The sequence below is a fragment of the Macaca mulatta genome, chromosome 4 (genome assembly GCF_049350105.2).
Source record: "Macaca mulatta isolate MMU2019108-1 chromosome 4, T2T-MMU8v2.0, whole genome shotgun sequence".
Taxonomy (NCBI): Eukaryota; Metazoa; Chordata; class Mammalia; order Primates; family Cercopithecidae; genus Macaca; species Macaca mulatta.
The window spans coordinates 157,765,628-157,789,097 of NC_133409.1; the positions used below are offsets into that span (position 1 = coordinate 157,765,628).

The 23,470-nt window shown below is 41.7% G+C and overlaps 2 protein-coding genes across 27 annotated transcripts in view; one reads left to right on the top strand and one right to left on the bottom strand.

Annotated features, from left to right (window-relative positions):
• Positions 1-23,470, bottom strand: part of CARMIL1 (capping protein regulator and myosin 1 linker 1) — a 344,161-nt gene that overhangs the window by 274,654 nt on the left and 46,037 nt on the right. The window contains exon 1 of one of the 8 annotated variants that reach the window (XM_078000906.1): positions 5,059-5,179. The exons of the other annotated variants lie outside the window; for them this stretch is intronic. Coding sequence (XP_077857032.1) covers positions 5,059-5,163 — 105 coding nt within the window. The 5' untranslated portion in view covers positions 5,164-5,179. Of the gene's footprint in view, positions 1-5,058; positions 5,180-23,470 lie in introns of those variants that run through there. 8 annotated transcript variants of the gene reach the window in all.
• Positions 1-23,470, top strand: part of CMAH (cytidine monophospho-N-acetylneuraminic acid hydroxylase) — a 362,762-nt gene that overhangs the window by 103,835 nt on the left and 235,457 nt on the right. The gene's annotated exons all lie outside the window — the stretch shown is intronic.

Consider the following 23,470-nt stretch of genomic DNA (forward strand, 5'->3'; position numbering starts at 1 on the left):
GGGAGCGGGATAAGGGATCATGAGGACATGGATAAAGGGAAGGAAGTTAAAGGGAATTCCAGGCAGAGGGAAGAACAAATGCAAAAAGCTCTGAAGTAGACTCAGGCCTGGACTGTTTCAAGAAACAGCAAGACCAGAGAGGGGGAAACAAGGAAGCAAGTGGGCGGGAAGTGGGAGATGAAGCCAAGGGTAATGGAGGGGTAGGGCACACCACAGTGTGTCGGTCACAGTAATCACTTCAGCTTTTACTCTGAATGAGATGGCAAGAAGAGTGACATAATCTGCACACAGTTGATAACAGACTGAAGGGGATAAGGCTGGAAGCTGAAAGACCAGTTAGAAAGATACTCTCCTAATCCAGATGAAAAATTATGGCAGCTTAGACCAGGGTGATAGCAATACAGGTGATAAGAAATCAACTCTGGATATGTTTTGAAGATAGAGCCTATAGGATTTGCTGATGGGGTTTGTGAGAAAGAGAAATCAAGAATGACACTAGACTGGGTGCAGTGGCTCACACCTGTAATCCCAGCACTTTGGGAGACAGAGGTGGGCAGATCACTTGTGGTCAGGAGGTCAAGACCAGCCTAACCAACATGGCAAAACCCCATCTCTACTAAAAATAAAAAAATTAGTTGGGAGTGGTGGTGGGCGCCTGTAATCCCAGCTACTCAGGAGGCTGAGGCATAATAACTGCATGAACCTGGGAGGTGGAGGTTGCAGTGAGCGGAAATCACACCACTGCACTCAAGCCTGGGCAATAGAGGTAGACTCTGTCTCAAAAAAGAAATAAAAGAACGGCACCAAGTGTCTTCTCTCAAGTAAGTGGAAGAGCAGGATGCTATTAACTGAGATAGGAATGACCGTGATGGAAGCAGATTGGAGATAGGGCATGTTATGTTTTGAAATGCCTGTTAGACGCATCCCAGGAGAGATGTCCATCACGCAATCAGATGAAGGGGTCTGGAGTTCAAGACAGAGATCCAGGCTACAAATACAAATGCAGAAGTCATCACACAGGTGATATTTAAAGCATTGAGTGTAGATACGATGAGGAACAAGTACCCCGATGCACTTTGTTTAGAGTTTGGAGAGATAAGGAATTAGCAAAGGAGACTGAGGAAGACCAGGAAAACCAAAAAAATGACATGCATGTGTGTCCAAGCAGTCCTGTAAAGAACGTATTTCATGGAGGGGAATTATTGACTGTGTTAAATGCTGCTGGCAAATAAAGTAAGAAGGGAGTGGGTCCTGACTATGGGCTTCAGCAAGGAAATGCCACCAGTGGCCCCCAAAAGCACAATGCCAGTGAAGTATGATGAGTTAAGGTACAAACTCGACTGTGATGGACTCGGGATAGAACGGGAGGACTCATTCAAACGTTCTGCAGTAAAAGCAAGAAAAGAAACTGGCTAGTAGCTGGAGGAAAAATCAGAGTCAAGAGAGGATGTTTTTATGTAACAAGAAAAATAATAACTCATATGCCACTGGGAATTTGGTAGAAAGAAGAAAATTGATGACAAAGGAAAGAGAGGGAAAATTTCATGCAGCAATGTCCTTGAGAAGGTACGTGTGGATGGAGATAGAATGTCATGCCCAAGGAGGTGGGAGCATGGGCACAGACGCAGGCAGGTGGTGGGTGTGCTGGTGGCATTCTCTACTGATTATTTCTGGGATTTTTGGTGAAAAAGGAAACAACCAAGAGTAAGGAGACCTTGGATGTTTGAACAGCAAGTAGAAAGTATGCAACAGTTGTCTGAAGAGTGGTGGGAATGAAGAAACAGTGGAAACACAATGAGACTGCCAGGGGGCATCAAGGTCCGACTTAAGATCTGTGATCAGCTTAGAGTGAGACAACCAACATGGTGGTGTGGTTTTCTCCAGGCCCATTTGGCCTTATGGGTGCAAGCACAGAACAGGTGAAGAGAGAGAAGGATTTAACCAGAACTGTGATTTAGTCAAGCAAGAATGACCAAGCATGAGGGGTCAAGGGTGATAAGGATCTATGCCATGGTCGAGATTACAGTGGTTGATCATGGACTTCAAGCTGGGGAAGGGGAGAAGTGAGGACATAAGGTGAGTGGTGGGCCGTGAAGATGTGATGGATTCAGCGGACTGAAAATCCTGGTGGGTCAATGGACTATTGAGGTTGGAGGTACCACACGAGGCTTGAGAGAGAAGAGGAAGTAGCGATAAGAGTGGAATGTTTCAAAGTGAGTGATAGAGGCACTGACGTCACTGGTGATGAGAGGATCAAGATATGACTGGGGGATGGAGTGAACATGAGGACTGAAATCCTGGAGAACCCAAGGAGTAGTGTTGGAGAGAGGGACAGTGAACCAGAAACAAAATTTTTCAAAGAAAGAGGGGAATGACCACGTGGAAGAGCAGAGGACTTGTGACAAGGAAGGAGGCAAAGTGGGCTATGCAGAGACCTGAAAGTCAGAGGAGGTGGCATTTCAGGAGGAGGAGGAGCAGCAGTATGAAAATAGCATAGAGGATGCTACCCCAGCTCTACACATGGCGCATGGGAAAGGTGAAAAAGGGCGGCCATTTGAGAGGGCTGAAGGAGAGGCAGTACTACCAGGAGAGACCCAAGTGTCCAATAAAGCAAGAAGGTGAAGGGCATGCTCCCAGACAAGGTGAGGAAGTGGGGGGTTTTGCTGATGACTGACGGTGAGCACACACACTGCACAGTGAAGGGGCTTCATGAGTTCCCTAGGGGAGGGAGGCAGGATTGGAAAACCTGAAGTAAAGAGGCAAATGAGGATCAGGGCACGGGAGTGAGAGATGACACAGGAGTCCAGGCTTCCTATGGTGACTGACATAAATGGGAATAAAAAGTGTGATGAGATTGCTTCTGAGGGTCAAGCAGAGACTGGCGAAGAGGCTGAGAATACAGAGGGTCCTTGCCAGGAGTAGCATCACAGGGATCCCACTTGACCCCTACTAAGGAAGGTGAGTGGCTGAAGAAGGGACGTTTTGTAAAATTTGGCTTGTCCAAAAAATAAAGCAAAAACACTTTATTTTTTCCGAGCAATTACCTTCAATCCTCCATGTGCAAAATAAATTTAAATCCTCTCTAATCCCTATTCTGCATTTTTTTAAATTACAATTCAAACTACCCAAAATTTGATCAACTCCAGGAGAGTGCAGGAAAACACACACCGCTTTAGAGTGATGCACTAGTCACTGGATACTATAAAACATGCCACATTGAAGAAACACCCAATGAGGTGCATTCTTTAAGTGCAATCTTAAAAAACATCAGAACAAGAAGAAACAGTGCTTAGCCTGGAGCGCTTTAGAAGGATTCTTAGAAGGAAGCTCTGTGCTTGTTTTGTGTGTGGAAGATAAGATCAGACAAATAGTTGCATCAGATTTCCTGACAGGATTATTAGAGTGTGGTTACCACAGTAACCAGTAAACTACATGTGCAACTGGAGGAGGAGGAAGGTAGAAGGCATCTTTTTCAAAAACAATTAAATCCTATAATTTTAGAGCTGGAAAGGATTTCTAAAAGCCCTGTGGTTGAATCCTTTGCCTAAATACTCTAGATAGTAGAAACTATTTATAGAGAAACTATAAGAAATACCCTTATAAAAATCATCCAAAGAGAAAAACAAGGTGAAAATGAAACTTTTTGGTCATCAGTTGGGAGGTGCTAGAAAACTTACTATAATAAGTACATAAAATAAAGAAGGATTTCAGGCCTAACTAAATGTGGGCTGCCCACTAGCTAATGAACAGACTCACTGCAGCTTTCAACAACTAGCCACGGTAAGTTGCTAGCAACTAGCCCTAAATATTTAAAGATATCAACTTCTTTCAAACAATGCTTCCCAACCTTTCCCGCACCCAAGTGCAGATGTGCCCGCTCCTCCGCCTTTCCAGTGTTATTTCTGCTCTCCGTGCTTCCTCACAGATCATCATGCACTTGGTTGAACAATCTGGATCCAAAATGTTCTCAGAACCCTGTGGAGAACCTCTGTCAGGCTAAGAGGCTTAAATTCATTTAGAAAAACTACGTCTGTCCTACTACTTCTCCAACATATTTTTGACATTCTGAGGTGGTGGTGGTGGTGGTGGTTGTTGTTGTTGTTGTTGTTGTTGTTGTTGTTTTGAGAGAGTCTCGCTCTGTTGACCAGGCTGGAGCAGTGGCGCGATCTCGGCTCACTGCAACCTGTGCCTCCCTGGTTTAAGTGATTCTCCTGCCTCAGCCTCCCGAGTAGCTGGGACTACAGGCGTGTGCAACCACGCTAATTTTTGTATTTTTAGTAGAGACCGGGTTTCACCATGTCAGCCAGGCTGGTCTTGAACTCCTGACCTCAGGTGATCCACCTGCCTCAGTCTCCCAAAGTACTGGGATTACAGGCGTGAGCCACCACGCCTGGCCGACATTCTGAGTTTTCTATATATAAAAGATAGACAGACAATAGGAGTTAAAAGGCGATGCTCTATGACTACCCACAGCCACCATCAGTTCCACTAAGATGCAAATATATTCTTTCCTTATGACTCTGAACACTTCTTTCAACAACTTTTTTTATTGTCCCTGGCACCTTCTGCAAGTCTGAGATCTCTCTGGAATCTGACTGCCTCAACTTAAATCCCAGCGCAGTTACTTAACTAGCTGTGTAAATGACAGCAAATACCTAAAAGCCCAGAGCCTCCTGTTTACTCCTCTGTAAAAGGGCAATAATAATACCAGCTACTTCATAAAGTTATCATGAGATCAAACAAGGACACGAGTGCTTAGAACACTGCCTGACACACAGTGTGTTAACATGAGCTAAGATCACTGCCAGTCCCTCCTGATTGTGAGCCTTCTATCTTGCGTGTGCTTCCTTTAAGACCTAAGTTCATTAGAAAACTGCCACATTGTGACACTCCTTCCTTTTGGTACTTACCCCTTATCTTCCACAAGGGAATCATTTATTACATGGTCAGAATTTAAATATCTGAGAATTTCCTAACTCCTCTCCTGACTTCTGGACTCTGATCTGTCACCTAGCAATTCTTATACAACTTAAAAAAAATAATAAAAAAAATAATAACCTTCATTGACAGCCTTCTCCAGCATTCCTTTGTGAGGTTTCTTCTACTGACCCACCATCCTGCACACTGAGGCATTTGGATTTCTCCTCGTAGCATGTAGTTCATGGTCTGCTGATCTGCCCAGAGAAATTAATGCTCCTGTGGCCAACAGCATACATCTCAAAGATAGGTGGCCAGGGTTTTGGGTTCAATCTTACTGTTACGGAACAAAGCTACATGAATTGGCCTATCTGGGCATTACGTAGTGTGCTCTTTGGTCTCTTTAAGTGTCGTGCCCTAAACCAATGATCCAATATTCTTGGCCTCCAACCAAAAGCAATACATTCTAATCAGATTGTTCTTAGCCATTTATAAACTCCTACAAGCTGAGGGTTGTCAAATAAGGAATATTCTATACTCAAAACGTTGTGACAAAAACACTGGTTCAAAAATAGCAATCATTTTAGAAGACATTAAGCCACACACTGAACACTGAAGGTTTTAATGGAAATTGACTTCAGAAATAAGCAGAACCCTCTGCTTCACCATGTGGCTTGAAAAATAAATGACACTCTAAATGAAGGTCTGCCCAACTGGGTTAATTGGGGAGAAGGTCAGATTCAGATGTTCAATCAAATTTCTCTTTTAGTTCTATTTAGAAAATAGTCTCTGACTAGGGTAAGGCTAAAGAAAATATCTTAAGGATATGGGCAATGGGTTTGCAAGAATGGAAAAGTAATAAGGAGCCGAATAAATTACGAAATCGATTATTTCTTTATGCTCGACAAGAAAGCAGGCAGACTGGACATGATGTTGGGATCTTGGAAAATGAGGAGGGGCATCTACAGCCAATTCTATTTTAATAAAATCATCATAATCTCCACCACATACTGAGTACGTGCCAGAAAATGACTATGTGAAGTGTTTATATTACACCTCATTAATCTTTATCAAGGCCCCAATGGCACAGGTTATTGAGGCTTAACACAGGTAAGTAACTTGCCCAAGGTCACACTGAGCAGGGCTGAGATTCAAACTCCAAAGCCTTTAATCACTGCCCTGCATCTACACCAGCTTCCCTGCATCTGGACACCCACTGCCCAGCCAGAGGCAACCTGACCCTGCTGAGAACTGAAGCTTCTATGTGGTGTCCTTGCCAGTACTGGACAGCACAGCCAAAAAGACCACAAATCTGCCTAAGGCCACACTGCTGGGAGATACTTTGCTACTCAAGGAAGAATATCTGAGATATCTACTATCTGAATACCCATCAAACAAGGAAGAATATTGAAAACTGGACAGACTCCATGATAGGAATCAAAGTCAGTCTAGAAAAGGATTGGGCAGAATTCATAAAAAGGAAAAAGACGTCCTTCCCCGGTCTACATTAAGGGAATAACCTTGTGTCAAGGAAGACTCTAATTGGCCCTCCACAAATCTCACTATGGAAGAAGAGAGAAAATAGGGAAAACCTAACCCCACTCTCATACGCTAGTCGGAACCAGCTAGTTATCCGCAATGTCCAGAACTCACATATTCAAATGACTCCGCAAGAGGACTCAAATAGCTTAGGACAGGAAAATATTTTCCTTCCCAGGCTAGGCTTATTGGAGATAGTGGGTGTGCACAAGAGAGGTGACGCTACTCACCTGTCCATAACACAAGTAACAATTTCTTGATTTTCACCTCCTTGAGTTTGCTGTGGTCATTTTATTTTATATTGATGGGGACAAAAATGGGAACAAACTAAGGAAAAAAATCATGAAAAGGAAATTCTACATTTTTTTCATTCATAGAATGTATAAATTTCATCAAAACTATAATATAGCCTTTAGGGGCCCTCTATGGGAGGATTAATGCTAGCAGAGACTCAAATTCAGAAACAATGGGATCACCCTTTAACTTTCAACATATAAAACTTATGTGCTAGTTCTTTTCATTTTATGTAACTTTCAAAGTACAAAAAATAGCACAACCCAAGAAGCAATATTTAAGTGTAAAATCCATAAACAGAACAACTCATTCATCAAAATAGTTTGTTATAACCGAATCAATGGCCCACTCATTGGAAAATTGCTCAACACAAAGAATTTCATTGAAATGAAATTTTCTGAGCTGGCTCTATAAAGTAAGTGCAATAATTTACATTTGTTCGTAAGTAATGACATAATGGCAAAACTACTGCCAAAAGTGTAAATTCTCCTAACAAAACTAGTCAAGAAATAAAAAAAAAGTAGGACCAGCTTTTTTCAGTAAAACATATAAAAGAGCTACTAGGACAATCTGTGGTATAATCTGCATGCTATTCCCATCTTATACACAGAAAATGAGGACTACAATCTGACAAGAAACCTGTGCAAGACAGAGTCTACCAAGGGACAAAAGTTCTGGAGACAGAGCTTAGCAGCTCACTGTCATAGCAAATGGAGCATTGTACTCCGGTCACATTAATGACTGAGTATTTGTAACTATAAAATATACTACCCCTTTTTTATGCTAACACCTTTATTTTATTTTTTGAGACAGAGTCTTGCTCTGTTGCCCAGTCTGGAGTGTAGTGGTGCAATCTCAGTTCACTAAAACCTCTGCCTCCTGGGTTCAAGCGATTCTTCTGACTCAGCCTCCCAAGTAGCTGGGATTATAGGCATGCGCCACCACGCCTGGCTAATTTTTGTATTTTCAGTAGAGACGGGGTTTCGCCACGTTGGCCAGGCTGATCTTGAACCCCTGACCACAGGTGGTCTGCCCGCCTCAGCCTCCCAAAGTGCTATGGAAGAAGAGGGAAGATAGGGAAAACCTAACCCCACCCTCATATGCTAGTCAGAACCAGCTAGTTAGTTCCTAAAGCCAGATTACAGGAGTGAGCCACCATGCCCAGCCACTAACACCTTTTTGTTAAAAAATGTTTTTCATATTTTTAACTGAGCCAAAATATTAGTCGCTAAATGAAGAGTTTGCAAAAAACTCTTCACTATATATCACGTCCATTCTGACCACACACGATTCTTTGTTAAGAGAACATTGTCTAGTACTTCATTTCACTATGCAACAAAAGAATCATTCACTGCATTGTCTTCATTCCTGGCTGGCCTCATTCACTCCACTTGAGGAGCCTCAGACCCGCAACCATCACAATCGCCCTTCACACTTGTGTTTTCTCTATAGCACCTTTCAGGGAACACCACCATACAGTGCAGATGTCAATGATGCCATTATGGACACGGACCTTTTAGAGGATGCTGGCTGGTTACACCATTGTGTGATAAGACAATTAACTTGACATTCAATTTCTTAGAGTTGGTCTAGATTTCATGTATCTTCCAACATCCTTATGTTATATAGAGGTGAGATCACCGAGCTCAGAAGACATGTGCCCGATTACCATAATACAACTAAAGAAACAGAAATGTACAAGGAAGTCTCATAGTTCACAAATGTTAAATGGGTCTTATGCAATCTTCAGGAAATGATACTGAGTGCAAATATATATACATAGGAGAAAATACTGGAAGCTCAACCAACAACATGTGAATTTTAAACAGATACAGGGCTGATGTGCAATAAGATACTTATTAACTTAGAAGGAGAGCTGTATGGCAATAAGGAAGTAGAGAAATGCATTTGGCTGTCTCTACTTTGTTTTAAGCACAAACAAATGATAAGCATTAGTTTCCTCAAGACTCATGATATCATACTCCAACATAACATCTGTCCTGACAAATAAGTACTACACTTATTCAAGCAGGCATACAGTTTAAACACAATATATTTATGTTCAATCGATACGCTTTCTTTTAAAGGGCAACTGTGCCAAAACTACAAATGTTAGTGGAAAGAGAATTTCAAAATGAAACTCCAAACAGCTTCTGAATCTGAGGAAAATATAGATTTTAAAGTTTACAGATATATACATTGCTCCTTAAGGGGTACATCTAAAAACCTAATTGAAATAAATCATTTTCTGGAACAAAGCAGGGCATAATTTAACAAACACTAAAATAAGTGTTCTGTGTTTACTGACTTTTTGTTTCACTTTTTCATGTAAGTCACATTTATTGAGTGCCTACCATGTCCTATGTACTATAAAAGGGGCCTGAGGGTACAAAAATGGAATCAGACTGGTTTTCCAGGCTTAAAAGCTAGTAATAGTAGATTGTGAGCAACAGGATATTTGTATGTGTACTTTCATGAATGATTTACATCCATTAACTCATTTAATCCTAAAACAACCTTAAATACTATTAATTAGAGATGAGAGCTGAAGCCCAAAGAAGTTAAATGACTTGTCCAACGTCACGCAGCTGGGAGCTGGGTTCAAACCCAGGCAACCTGAGACCACAGCCCACACTCTTCGGTACCATACTGCCTAGGCTGCTCACGGGGGAGGTGAGTAGAGTAGTCTGTCACTGGAAGGACTTCCTAGGGAAGTACATACAGAAGCTGAGTCCTAATGGCTGAAATGGGGAGAGGAAGGTATTCTGGTCATAGGATGGTGCAACAACCTACAAGCATGGAGGGATGAAACCTGTCACTGTCAAGACAGCAAGTGGTTCCTAAAGCCAGATGAGAAGGGCGCGTGCAAACAGGTCAGGAGAAACAGCTAGAAAGTGGGGCAGGGGGCAGAAAACAATACCTAAAATCTGGGGGTTGGGGGAGACATTAAAAGTTTATTTTTATTTTTTTCTCCTAGGAATATGGAAGATGGGTGGAAGGGGGATGAACTAGGAAGCAAGTTGCGAACAATCTAGGACCTAAACTGAAGTAGTCGAATGGCCGAGAGACTATTTCACTGGGCCAGCACAGTAACAGAGCTGTAACAATGGCTAGCACAGTAATAGAGCAGATAGAGATCCCACCAGGAGTGATTAACTTAGACACACATACTCTTCCTATAAAAGACGTGTACAATTCCATATAAAGTGAGTTTCATTGCCTACAAAGGATGTAGAAACTAGAGACAATAAACAAAAATCTGGATGCCAGCACGGGGCAGGGGAAAGCACACTGAGCATGGACTGAAGGCTTTAGCACCCACCCTGCCACCCCACAGTGAGCACAGCTCACCTGGCCACTCAGGTGCTGCGTTCTCTGAAATCAGTCTAGAAATGGACTGTAAGAACGCTTCTCGTACAGACAGCCTCTGAATACCATTTCTCACTTGGGGACATGTCAGAATTAGTAAAACATGTAAAATATCTCATCCTATTTCTCTCCTTTATTGGTTTATTTTAAACAATTGTTCACATTTAAGCACAGCTTCAGGAAAATCACAAGGCGAATAGAAATAACAGTACAACTATACTCAGAAAACATATCTTTTTAAATACACATTGCATCAAAATCGAAATTGCTTAATAGCATTTTCCAGAATATAGAATTTTTAGAAACCTCATTTCATTTTCATAATTTAACACATCCTTATAATTTAAAGCCAGGAACCCAGAGTGATTATGCATTCCTTATCTTATAACAAAATTAACTCAACAGAGCTGCGTGCTTTTCGGGATTTTCATGGATTAACTACCCATCTACAGAGAAAGCCTTCGTAATATACAAGAACTGGAATTACAAGTTGCAACACAAATTGCAATTTAAAACACACACACAGAGATCAGCGCATATGATTCCCAGGGAGACTTCCTATGCTTCATTGAAAGAAAAAAGCATAACCCCATGCAGGACAGTGAAATGAACATAAGAGACAGGAAACTGAGTTTTTCCTCTAGATCAGCTCTTATTTGCATGACCTCAGGCAAGTATCTTAACCTATATAGAAACCTTTGTAAAGACAGGCTATTTCCAAGGACTGTAGCAAAGATGAAATGACAGAAGAGGTGTGAAGGTCCTATGGTTTCAGATGGTTACTGTTCATGCTTCAGAAAATGTCACCATCTCCAACAGCTCACTTCCCAACTTTGATCAGATGTAGTCAAGACTGGCAATCTAAAGACTTGCCAGCAAATTGCATCCCTTAGATCTGTGAGAAGCTGGCCTTTCCAAAGACCTCAGGTTAACACTGTGCTTAGTAGACTGCCACAGAAGGGGGCTGTTAAAGGTTCGTGTCAGAACTAAGACTTTTTTTAAAAGAAATGACAAAATAAATGTCTACCAACTCAGCAAATGACTAAATAATATAAATTATTTAATTTAAACAATTATTAACAAGAACTATTATATCAAGTACCTAGTTGAAAAAGTTTTAAATGACAACAAAATCTACAATGAGTTATCATCAAGGATATGGGTCAGTAACAGGGAGAGAAGCAAGAAGTGTTGGCATGGAGATTATTTAAGCTGATAACTGCAAATTCCCCATTTGATTGAGATGTTAATGGTTAGGTAGAAGAAAAGAGAATTTATAAAAGCCAAAAAGCAATTTATCCTCAATACAAATCACCAAGGCATGAGAAGAGAGACAGCCAGGAAGTACAAGTTCACATAAATATAATACATTCACTCTCTCTAAGTAACTGATCGGCATAAGTGAATGTTATGAGGGTGGGGAAACCAAGGTACTCTGTGTGTCCAGAATCAGGAAGGCCTCTGGCCCTGTGGCCTCCCTGACTCTGTTCCAGATACCTCTGCCTCAGGTAGCCGCTATGAGCTGCAAAATTTTCTGACAAATTTCTCATCTTTAATACAGGATCACTACTTAACTCTGAGCCACCAGGGTTCAGCTGAGTCTTTGAAGAAAGAATAACCACTTTAAGTGTTGTCCTGCACACACATACATGTGCACTCACAAAATACCAGCAGAGGAGAAAGAATACAGGGAGAGTACATTCTAGGATCACTTCTGAAACTTATTGGTGTTTTGCTGAGAAAATCTGAGCCAAAATTCATACCTAAGCATAGATAATGTCTGGTACTAACATGTTAAAACACTAGGAGAAGAAAAAAGGCTTTGGTCTCCTTAACAAGCTATAAATGATCAGGAAGTAATGATGGTTATATGGAGCCTTCCAGTTTTCCCAGAAATAAAGAACAACTCACTCATCCCCACTATGACTACCAAAAACATGACAACCTGTTGTAGCATTTCAAGCAATATTTCAAGCTGGGTTCCGACTGAGAGGTATTTATAGATGTCTCATTTAAAACCAAAAAAAAAAACCTCCACTGTCAAATAGATTTGGGGAACACTGTTTATTAATCCTCCTCTTAAAGAAGCACAAAACATATTTTATTTATTTATTTATTTATACAGTGGCTTGCTGTGTCACTCAGGCTGGAGTGCACTGGCACTATCTTGGCTCACAGCAGCCTTGACCTTCCAGGCTCAAGCGATGACCCTGCCTCAGCCTCCCAAGTAGCTGGGACTACAGGTGCACTCATCACTGATTTTTTTGTATTTTTTGAATTTTTTTGTAGAGACGGGGTCTTGTGATGTTGCCCAGGCTGGTCTCGAACTCCTGGAGTCAAGCAATCCACCCACCTCAGCCTCCCTAAATTGAGAAGGAAGGGATTACAGGCATGAGCCACCATGCTCAGCCGCATATTCATTATAAAGGCTCATCTGAAAAGTTTTGCAGTCAAGAAATTTCTTTCTTTAAATTTATTTAACCAAAGAAATTTTATTCACTTAACACCTTTAAAGCTGGCATTCCAAGCGATATAGTGTAGCAAACGGCAGGGAGAGGCCTTTCCACATTTCTGGAGAATCTCTGCCTTTCTGGGCAAGGTCATCAGTCTGTGTACTATTCAGATGGGCTTCCTCCACGTAGCAGGAATCATAGCACAGGCATCTGAGTGTAAACCATTTAGTCTCTCCAGCAGAAAAAGAGGGCCTCTCTCTTCAAGGCAGTATTTCTCTAGACCCCAATGAAGGACTCTTGGGTCATATGTCCAGCCCCCAGATTAATCACTGTGGCCAGGAGACTACAGCACAAAGGCCAGCAGGCACAGAAGTATCAGGTCTTCTGTGGCTGAAGAAGCTGAAACCATAGTAGAATCACATGGTTGCTGCGGACATGAGAAGTTCCCTTTTATGCGTGTGTGTGTGTGTGTATGTGTATGCATGTGTGCATGGTGGGTGGTGCTATGGAATGGAGAGAGAATCTCTCCCCTGAGCTCTAGAAAACCTAAATGACATCTCCATTTGGATATTAACAAGTATTACAAATTAACATTTCCCAAATGTTTTCAGCTCTCCATCCCTTCTTCCTCAACTTTTTCCTCCCTCAGTTTCAGCAAAAGTCAGTATTACATACCTAATTAAAACCTGGGAATCGTCCTGGGTTCCTGTTTTTCCCTCACTCCCTACTTTTGATCATCAGCAAATTCACTTGCATCTTAAAAACATATTTGGAACCCACCCACTCCTCTACACCTTCACTGCAAACACTCATCCAAGCCACTATTATCTCATATCTGGATGAGCACAATCCAACCACTTCCATTTTTGCCTACCCATCGTATTCACTACACCATTCTCAGTGCCCAGCACCTGACAACCCCTCAAAAAATATTTGTAAACAAATGAGTAAATGGGGAAAAGGCTCCTAGGCTGGAAAGACAAAAACAGCAGATTTCCAGTTGATCACTACTTTTATGACTATTATGACAAATCTTTAGATTTGAGGCTCCTGGCAACAAAAGTAAAAAAGCAAATACACAATAGTCCCAGTGATTCGGGAAGCTGAAGCGAGAGGATCACTTGGAGTCCAGGAGTTCAAGGCCAGCCTGGGCAACATAGTGAGACCACCCCCCCACCCCCATCTCTTAAAAAAAAAAATTTTTTTAAAAAAGCAAATACCCTATTATTTTAATTGATTTTTTTAAAGGAAGCATACAAGATTTTTAAATGAGAAAAGTTCTTTTTTCCTGGCACTAAATGCTAAAAGCAATTTAGAATATGAACTATTCATTTAATAATTACTCATAGGTCCTTAAAGAAAGCACTGAATTGCAAAACAGACATATGATTCCTTTAACAAACAACATGGACCTGTACTTCACAGTTGGCTTCTCATATCAACTTTGTAAAAGCCAAAGGCAAGCATCAAAAATTAAAGTAAGTGGGCTTCAGGGATTGTAGAATAATGAGGTCCAGCTGCGTAGCTTTCTAGAGACCTAATAGTAAGGGCTGAACTTTGACTTCCTTGGGGAATGGATGCCTCACGGGTCCTGTAGGAAGCGGTGAGGCAGAGTAGAAAGACACAGGCTGCAGGACCAGGGAGACTCACATTCTTGCCTTCCCACTCCCAGGGATTAGCTCTGGGGAACTGCTGAAGGATTTTAAGTAGGAGAATGATACACTTGGATGTGCAGTTCAGAAAATCACTCTGGCAGCTGTATAGACAATGGATCAGGGTGAGGCTAATTAAAAAGAAAAGGAGGATTCCTGGAGAACAACGATGACGGCCTGAACTAAATTTTAATAGAACTTAGTACCCACAAAATCTCTTTAGCCTATCATGGGCTGCAGCATCAGTGGAGCGTCTACCACAGAGGCAGTGCCTCAGGAACGTGCAATCCTTTCCCAGTAAATACTGTGCAGGGCTTCACCCCCCTACCTGCTACCGAGGTCCTCACATAACACAGAACATTTGAGTTGTGCAGCTCCTATATGAAAATAAACAGAAGAAAAGTTGTTTTGACAGCAGGAGGCTGGAAGGAGGCTTAGAATCAACTAGTCCCAGGGTACAAGCAAGGGAGATACTTCAATCCTCAACTTCCTCAGGGGCAGAAGAATATACTGAGTGCCTCCTCCCAGGAAGTTTGCTGCTTGTTGTTGAAAAATGATTTCCTATAGAAACAATATTACAAGCAAACAAACTTGTTCTTTCTACAATTTATCTTGATAAGCATGATTCACTTCTGGGAAACTTGTAGCAAAATTATGTTACAGTAAGTTCCCTTCTCCTCCTTCCTCCTCAAAAAGAAAAGAAAAAAAAAAAAAAAACCTCTTGAAATATAAATGTAAAGCAGCAAAATAATAAAATTGATCAACCTTCCTCAATCTAAGTCCATAATGGAGCATCTAAAAGCTGGTTCTTCAAAATGGCAAAACGTCAGTACTTCCAAAAAGTGTCTCACCTAATGAGGGGGTAAATCATGGCTTGTGCCACTCCAGATCCCATCCTTTTTTTTTTTTTTTTTTTAAATAGAGACAAGGGGTCTTACTATGTTGCCCAGGCTGGTCTTGAACTCCTGAGCTCAAGAGATCCTCCTGCCTCAGCCTCCTAAAGTGCTAGGATTACAGGCATGAGCCACAATACCCAGCCCCTCATTGTCTTCTATAACCAAAAAGGATTTTCTAACTTGGTTGAAATCTTCCTGGTCTCCAGCCTCCAGTTCTGCCACACTGTAATCCAGTTACCAAATTGCAATCAAAATGGAAATCTGATCATCTCTCCCCTTCTTCCCTGGCTCCCCAAAATCTTCATCAAAGCCTTCCATATGTTAGCCCTTCCTGCATCATCTCTGTTCCTTAAACTGAACTTCATACTTTAAATCCCTCTCCCTCTTGTCGTCACTGCCTGGCCAGTTCATTCGGGCCTTAAGGCTCAACGCAGTCATCACCATGGAGCATCCCTCTAGCCCTGCATTGGGCCAACACCAGTCTATAATCGCACAGTACCATGGGCACACCTCTTACCACACCGTACTGTTCGAGTCTGCATGTTCTCTTTGTCTTGTCTTCCTGCCTCTAGTAGCAGCCTAAAGTCTGACACATCAGGAGCATTTGATGTTTACTGAACTAACTCCAGAATGAAACTCTCTTCGACTTGCCCTCAACTCCCTACCTTCAATTTCCTGACCTGCAACAATGTCCTCAATGTGTTCTTTTAACAATGAATCCCTGATGCTGAATAGGATCACGTGCTTTGCACAAGTTCATCATTAAACAACTCATATCAGAGACTAACGATAATGAGCTGACGCCCAGACTGGGAACTGAAACTTTGCAAATATCTTCTCACATGCTGAATCCCCTGAACAACTCTGGGGGACAGATATCCCTGTTACCATTTCACTGTTTTCTTCAACCCTATCTTTCAAAACATACATACAACAAGAGCTGAGATACTTTGAGTATCTTTGAAAAATTCTGTCTGAAGCAAGAAGAAATCCGCATTTAGGTATGACTGAAGAGGTAATGAGAATTCTTGTTTGACTTCTCCAAAAGATCCCTGATGCATTCAATTTAAGTATGTGCTTCCTCTCAGCCATATCTTGGTCTGAATACCAGCAATGTCACTTACTAGACAGACTTTGCTCATGTGATTTTACAAGATAATACAAACTTCTGAATGTGCCGTGTCCTGATCATTTAGGCTAAGGATCAATGAACTCAAATGTATAAGGAGGCCAAAGTAGCTTTGTCAAAGAGCAAAGCCGGCTCTGTGGAAAAAACGACAGCCTTCAGAACAATGACAAATTACAGTCAACATGGGCATCACGGCCAATGAGAAACACTAGGGTGCTTTTGGGGTAGCAGAAAACTGAAAAGAGCTTGCCACTGCTAAAAGAAAGAGCCTGGTCACAACCCAGCTCTTCCGATTCCTGCTAAGCACAAACATAGACCTAGTGTTCCCAGGTCTTTTTTTTTTTTTTTTTTTTTTTAAAGAGGGGGAGGATGGAATCTAGATTTATGGCTGATATCTCCCAATTTATAAATATTGGGAACCAACATCAATTTTTTAAATACTGTATATTTAAAGCACAGTATAGCAGGCTGCAAGCCACCAGCTTGTGATATCTGGCTTTAGGCCTAAGTTGCTCATTATCATTTTAAATGGCCCACTGATTCTTATAAACTTTTGTCTTCTCCAACATGACAGAAAGATCTTTTGTGACTAGAAATACATATGACCCTCCTAAGACTGGCACCCATTGTAGAACCCAAGATGTGATGTCCCGGACCCAGGAACAGCTGGATTAAAGCATCCATGTTAACTAACATGAAGTTTTGTCTAGCTCATCAATCCAGGAGATTTTTCCCCTCTCATTTTATTTCTTTAATTTTTAATTATTATGAGTACATAATAGTTATATATATTCCTCATATCTCAATTTAATTACCACAATCACTGTTTTTACAAGGTCCCAGGCAAGAAGAGGTGAGGCAAATGGAGGCTCTTAGGAAAGTGGCCCCAAAGCCTACATGATGGAAGATAACTCTGGAAGAGAAAGAGATGACGTTCCCAAGTTTGTATAGCGAAACTTGAGAGAAGGTAACGAAGATGTAACATCTGAACCAGAGAAAGATAACTTCTATAGAAAAGAAACAAGGCCGTGCAGCTCTATAAGGAACAGTAAATAAATCAAGCATGCACACAAGAACTAAAAAACTATATCCAAGTAGAAAGGAAGCTTTCAATGAAACGTTCACAGAGCTCATGGGCTGTAGTGACTTTAATGCAAGATTCAAGGCACTATCTAGAAAACTCCTACCCAGTCTTGAAGGACCAAGCCCTACGTTGAGCATGTACAGACTCTTTCTGTTCCATGCAGTACTTGCTAACAAAACTAAATTTAAATACCTTGCCATGATTCAGTCTCTTTTGAAGTACCTCATTAGTCCTTGATATCCCTTTGCTGTATCTCTGGCTTGTCTTGCCACTGCTCTGTGAGCCCCCACAACTCCTCCTCCACACATACTCTTCTCCCAAGAGCTTGGCACAGAATAAAGATCCATTTTAGATCTGGATTTAAACAGTTTTCTTTACTAGTTCATTTCCTTATCTACTAATGAGGGAAATACCACCTATGTCAGAGTGGGAATTAAATGAAATAATAAACCTAAAGACCCCAGCTCAATGGGGTCTTTAAATAATGCCAAATATTCATTCCTCTCTCTATACCCGTATCCTACCACCAAGTCCCAATGTTCTATAGCTTATGACCCAAAACGTTAAAAGTAGAACATTCTAAAATGTTGAGCATATTAACAGAAGCTTGAACAGATATGCAAGCGATAAATCTCTTTTTGTTCTTCCTCACCAATATAAATTTGCTAAGTGACAGATTAAAAGACAGTCAATTCCAAGAAGCTGGATTCAATAACATGACATGAGGCACAAAGTAGCCCATATCAATAGCCAGGAATGATTTTATTGCAGATTGTTATGCTAGTTGCCAGGAATTTTTTTTTAATCTTGAATGTTGCTTTAAATATAGTAATAAGAGAAAACATGACCGGCTGTTGAAGCCCATATGCTGCTCCTTTTCAGGACTACAGAATGCTCATTCAGAGTTTGTTTGTGCACAGCAAGTAGTAGCCGGAGGGGAGCCAGTGAAATCAATGAAGACTCGCTGTTTGGAAAACTAGTAAATAGAAAATTGGGGCTGTGTTTCTCTGGTTTCTTCTCATCTAAAACCTGTGATGTAAATCAAGTTGATTCTTGACGTTTTATTTCAATTTCACTGACATTCCAAATAGAATGCCTAGTGATCTCTATGCTGCAAATCTGCGCTTCATCGTATGAATTAAGCACAGTTGATCACTCTGTTCCTGAAATATTTCCCCACAAAACCACATTTTCCTGGTTTTCTTCTCTTCTCTCCCTGGCCGTTCTTTCTGTTCTTTTGCTGGCTCTTGCTCCTGTGAATGTCAAGAGTTCCTTCCAGCTTGGTCTTTTGCCCGCTCTTGCACTCCCTCTCCTCGCTATCTCTCTCCTTTGGTGATATCACACCTATTTCAAATGCTTTAAATATTCCCTGTACACTGGCAAGTCCCGAATTCCTTTCTGGAAACTATATCTTTCCTCTGAGCTGTATTTGAAACTACATCTTCCCTCTGGGCTGTATGCTCATTTCGCCATCAACAGGCCAACATCTTCACTTGGAAATTTCATGAACACTCCAAACGCAATGCGTTCAAAAGTTATGTCCTTTTGCTACCCCTGCCCCCACCCCAGTCTCCCTCATCACAATAAACAAAGTCTTTATCAGGTTGCAGTGAGCCAAGATCGTGCCACTGCACTCCAGTCTGGGTGACAGAGTGGGACTCCGTCTCAAAAAATTAATAATAATAATAATAATAATAATAATAAGGTCCTTATCTACCCAGGTGCTCAAACTAATCACTGATTTCTCCTTTTCCCTCAGCTCCCATATACAAGTCCTATCATTCCAACCTTCAAAACATATCCAGAATCCATCTACCGCTTACCATCTCCTCCAGCAATCCCTAGACCAGTGGTTCTCAAACTTTTCTGTTTATCAGATCATCCAAAGGACTTGTTGAAGCAGATTGCTGAGTCCCACCTCCAGTTTCTGAATCAGCAAGTCCATAATAAGACGAAGTTTGCATTTCTCACAGGTTTCCAGGTCATTCTGATAGGGCTGATCCTGAGACCACACATTGAGAAGCACTGCCCTAGACCAAGCCTGACCTCTCACCCCCACTACTGTTAACAGTGTAATTCTCTACTTAGAAGCCTCAGTAATCATTTTAAACATACCAGATGACGTTATTTCCCCATTAAAATCAAAGCCGAGCTCCTTACTGACCAGTATATGTAATCCAGCGTGACTTCTTGGATATCCCCTGATGCTCTTGCCTCACTGTTCTTTAGATCTCCACTAAAACCACACACTTCCTCAGGGCCTTTGCACAATCCATTGAATCTGCCTGGAAACCCCTTTCCCACACTTTTCAAATGGCTGGCACTCTTTTCCTTCAGGCCTCATCTTAAATGTTATTTTCTCAAAAATGTCTCATCTAGGCCGGGCATAGTGGCTCACGCCTGTAATCCCAGCACTTTGGGAGGCCGAGATGGGCGGATCACGAGGTCAGGAAATCGACACCATCCTGGCCAACACAGTGAAACTCCATCTCTACTAAAATACAAAAAATTAGCCAGGCATGCTGGTGCGCACCTGTAGTCCCAACTGCTCGGGAAGCCAAAGCAGGGGAATTGCTTGAACCCGGGAGGCGGGGACTGCAGTGAGCCAAGATCATGCCACTGCACTCCAGCCTGGCAACAAAGCGAGACTCCATCTCAAAAACAAACAAACAAAAAAAAATAGTATCATCTGACTATCCTACACAGCTCCCCACCCCACTCCAAATTCCCTATCACTACACTCTTTTCAATAAGTTTTAGCCCTTACCATAATTAGTATGGATGTGTATGCATATGTTTGTCTCTTGCTGCCTAGCAAGACTAATCAAGCCATATCTGTTATATTCGCTGTATCCTCAGCACACTGTCTACACACTACATGCTGAATCACTTTTGGTTGTATAAATGGATAAATTAATGAATAAATAATGAACCTTTCAGTAAAGGCAAAAACTTCTAAATTCTAGCTAACATGATTTTTTAAACCTCTAAGATTCTTTGAATAATTCCCTTTAAGCCAAGCAAATTATGTTCCAAACGAGTCAAAACAATACCATATGAGAGCTATGGAGGAAAAAAATGCTACTGAACACAAATCATTTCCACGAAAACAGACTCACAGCAAAACCCTAAAATCTGTAAGCAAATTGTCTTTTCCAGTATTTTTTAAAGATAGTTAAATATCAGCCTTCACACCAGATGACACTTTTACAAATATTCCCAGATTAAGCAGCTCATGGTATGTGACAATATGTCAACACCCTTTCATAGAATATATACTCCTGCCTCACATAATGGCAAGTATTCAAGTTTCAATGAATTCTCTATCACATGAATATAGAAAGCTCATCTCAGGGCACAGCTCAACAAATGAGGAAAGGGCCTTTTATCTACTACCCATCAACAGCTAAGGTCTAAGCAAGAATCTTTTAGTTTCCAAAAGTAAGTTTTATATAGAACTTTCTATTTTCCCACTAATATTCATCACACTAGAACTAATGCTGCATAGGAAAGCAAGCTGCAAAGCAAATGAAGGGGAGACCACTGAGAAAGCTCAGGACCTGCATGGCCTGGCCCCTGGTCACCCTCAGCCCCACATCCCCACCCTAGCTCTTCCACTTCTGCCCAGTGGTCCTCTTACAGCTCACTTCCTTGACCCATCCAAGCACACTTCCACATTAGGGGCTACATTCACACCTGTGCCCTCACCTGGAATGTCTTCTCCATCACTTCAGCCTCTACTAAACACCCGCCCTTCCCTGACACATTATCTACAACAGCACCCACCATCCTACTCCATCTCCTATCCTCCCTGCTCTTATGACTACCAGATACTTTATCAGGTATTTCTTTTCCATCTCCCCAAAGCTTAGGGATTTGCTTTGCTTGTTGCTTTACTCCCAACTCCGAGAAAGTGCTTAGCTCACAGTAAGCACTCAAATATTTGTTAAATAAATGAAGGACAAGCTACATTCAGCCCAGTATGAGAGGAAAAACCATGAAACTGAACAACATTCTTAGGATTGCTGTGCCAGGCTTAAGCATTCTGCAAAAATTTGCTGCTATTTCCTGACATCAGGAATTTGCTTCTCTTTTTCTTCTGATGAGGGTGTTCAATATCTAAGAGAGCTTTGCTCCTATAATCCCTCTATGAATGGGCATTCATGTTTAAGGCAAAAAAAAAAAAACTTGTTGAATCTTGAGATGTCACATTCTTCAACATAATTACTGCTTTGCACTGGGAACTCTGACACCATTTGGGGCCTCCCCAGCTCTGTAAGTGAAGTGACTGCAGCAAAGTGTCCCTCCAGGGACATGCCCAAGTCTCCTCTCCATGACTAGCATGGGATTTGCTACCCTCTGTGGCAGCTGCAGACAGGAGGAGGTGTTCCTACAGATCTGTTCCTTTGTGGGGCATTAAACAGGGTAACTCCCACAATTCATGATTACCTGGAGTATTATCTGAGCCATGGGCTCCCAGATGGAGGATCTAGACTTGGGATGCCAGCCAGAATAGGCTTGTCCTAGATCTCTTTTCTCTGTGCCTTTTTGCCTTCTGCCATAATAGTCAATTACCACAACTGATCACTGCTCTTCCATCCTTATTTTATGAGCTAGAAAATCAAAATACCCTGCTGGGCACGGTGGCTCATGCCTGTAATCTCAGCACTTTCGGAGGCCAAGGCAGGCAGATCATGAGGTCAGGAGATCGAGACTACAATGAAACCCGTCTCTACTAAAAATACAAAAAAAAAAAAAAAAAATAGCCGGGCGCTGGTGGCGGGCACCTGTAGTCCCAGCTACTCAGGAGGCTGAGGCAGGAGAATGGCGTGAACTCAGGAGGCGGAGGTTGCAGTGAGCCGAGATCACGCCACTGTACTCCAGCCTGGGTGGCAGAGCGAGACTCTGTCTCAAAAAAGAAAAAGAAAAAGAAAAAAGAAAATACGCTAAATCCTAAATTCTCTTTAATCTCTTATAATTTGATCATTTACATGTGAAAACTATAGTTGAAAGGGAAAAAAAATGAAACAAATGAGCAAACTGTGCTTTGCACAGTGGGGAGTGTGAAGATGATGAATGGAACAGTCCCAACTTCCAAAGGTTTACACTTCAGTGACTACCCGTAAAATCAGCTATCATGTTACTTTACTGGATAAAGTAACCAGGAACCATAGAAACCATACATTTATGATATTCAGAAATGTTCGCAACCATTTATAAATTCTTTAAGGACAGTTTCAACTAAGACAAATAACCAAGCTTTTTATGCTGGAGTGCAGTGGTGTGATCATAGCTCATGGCAGCCTCAACCTCCTGGGCTCAAGCAATCCTCCCACCTCAGCCTCCCAAGTAGCTGGGACTATAGGCATGTGCCACCACACCTTGCTAATTCTGGGGGGTTTTTTGCTTGTTTTTTTGTTTTGTTTTGTTTTTGTAGAGACAGGGTCTTGCTCTGTTGCCCAGGCTGGTCTTGAATTCCTGGTTTCAAGCCATCCTCCTACCTTGGCCTCCCGAAGTGCTCAGATTACAGGTATGAGCCCCTGTACCAGGCCTTTAGTTCACATTGTTTTACTTGTTCCTTCTCCTTCTCACTGAGAATATTCTTTTCTACCAGTACTTTTCCAGACACTGAACCAGGTCAGGCACACAAGATAAAAGTCACTAAAAAGTAAAAACCCCACCTACCAAGCAGATTTTTGTGTCTGTGCGTCTGTTAGAATTCGAGAACTACCTAGACAGCAGGCTACTGAGAATGAAGCCTTCCAAACGAATCTGGAATTACTTGGGATATCTGCAAAATAACCGAGTGGGGAGGAAAGGGTGCACCTGGAAAAAATGAATTAATCCAGCCATCACAATTCCAGCCCTCCTCTGAGTCTTCCCCTGATACACATGGACCATAAATCATCATGCTGCCTTTGAAGCTAAATGGAGCAACCCAAACACAAAGAGATCATGCCTTGGACTGTGTGGAATGCCACTCTGTTAAAAGATGAGATCCTGGCTTCACACTTGAATCAGTCCTATGAAAACTGTGTGAATATTGAGAAGAAAGAGCAAAGAAATATAAAAATGGAGCTTACAGGGTAACAGTAAGCTACCTGCACATCACAGAAACTCTACTCTTTAGAGAGCTT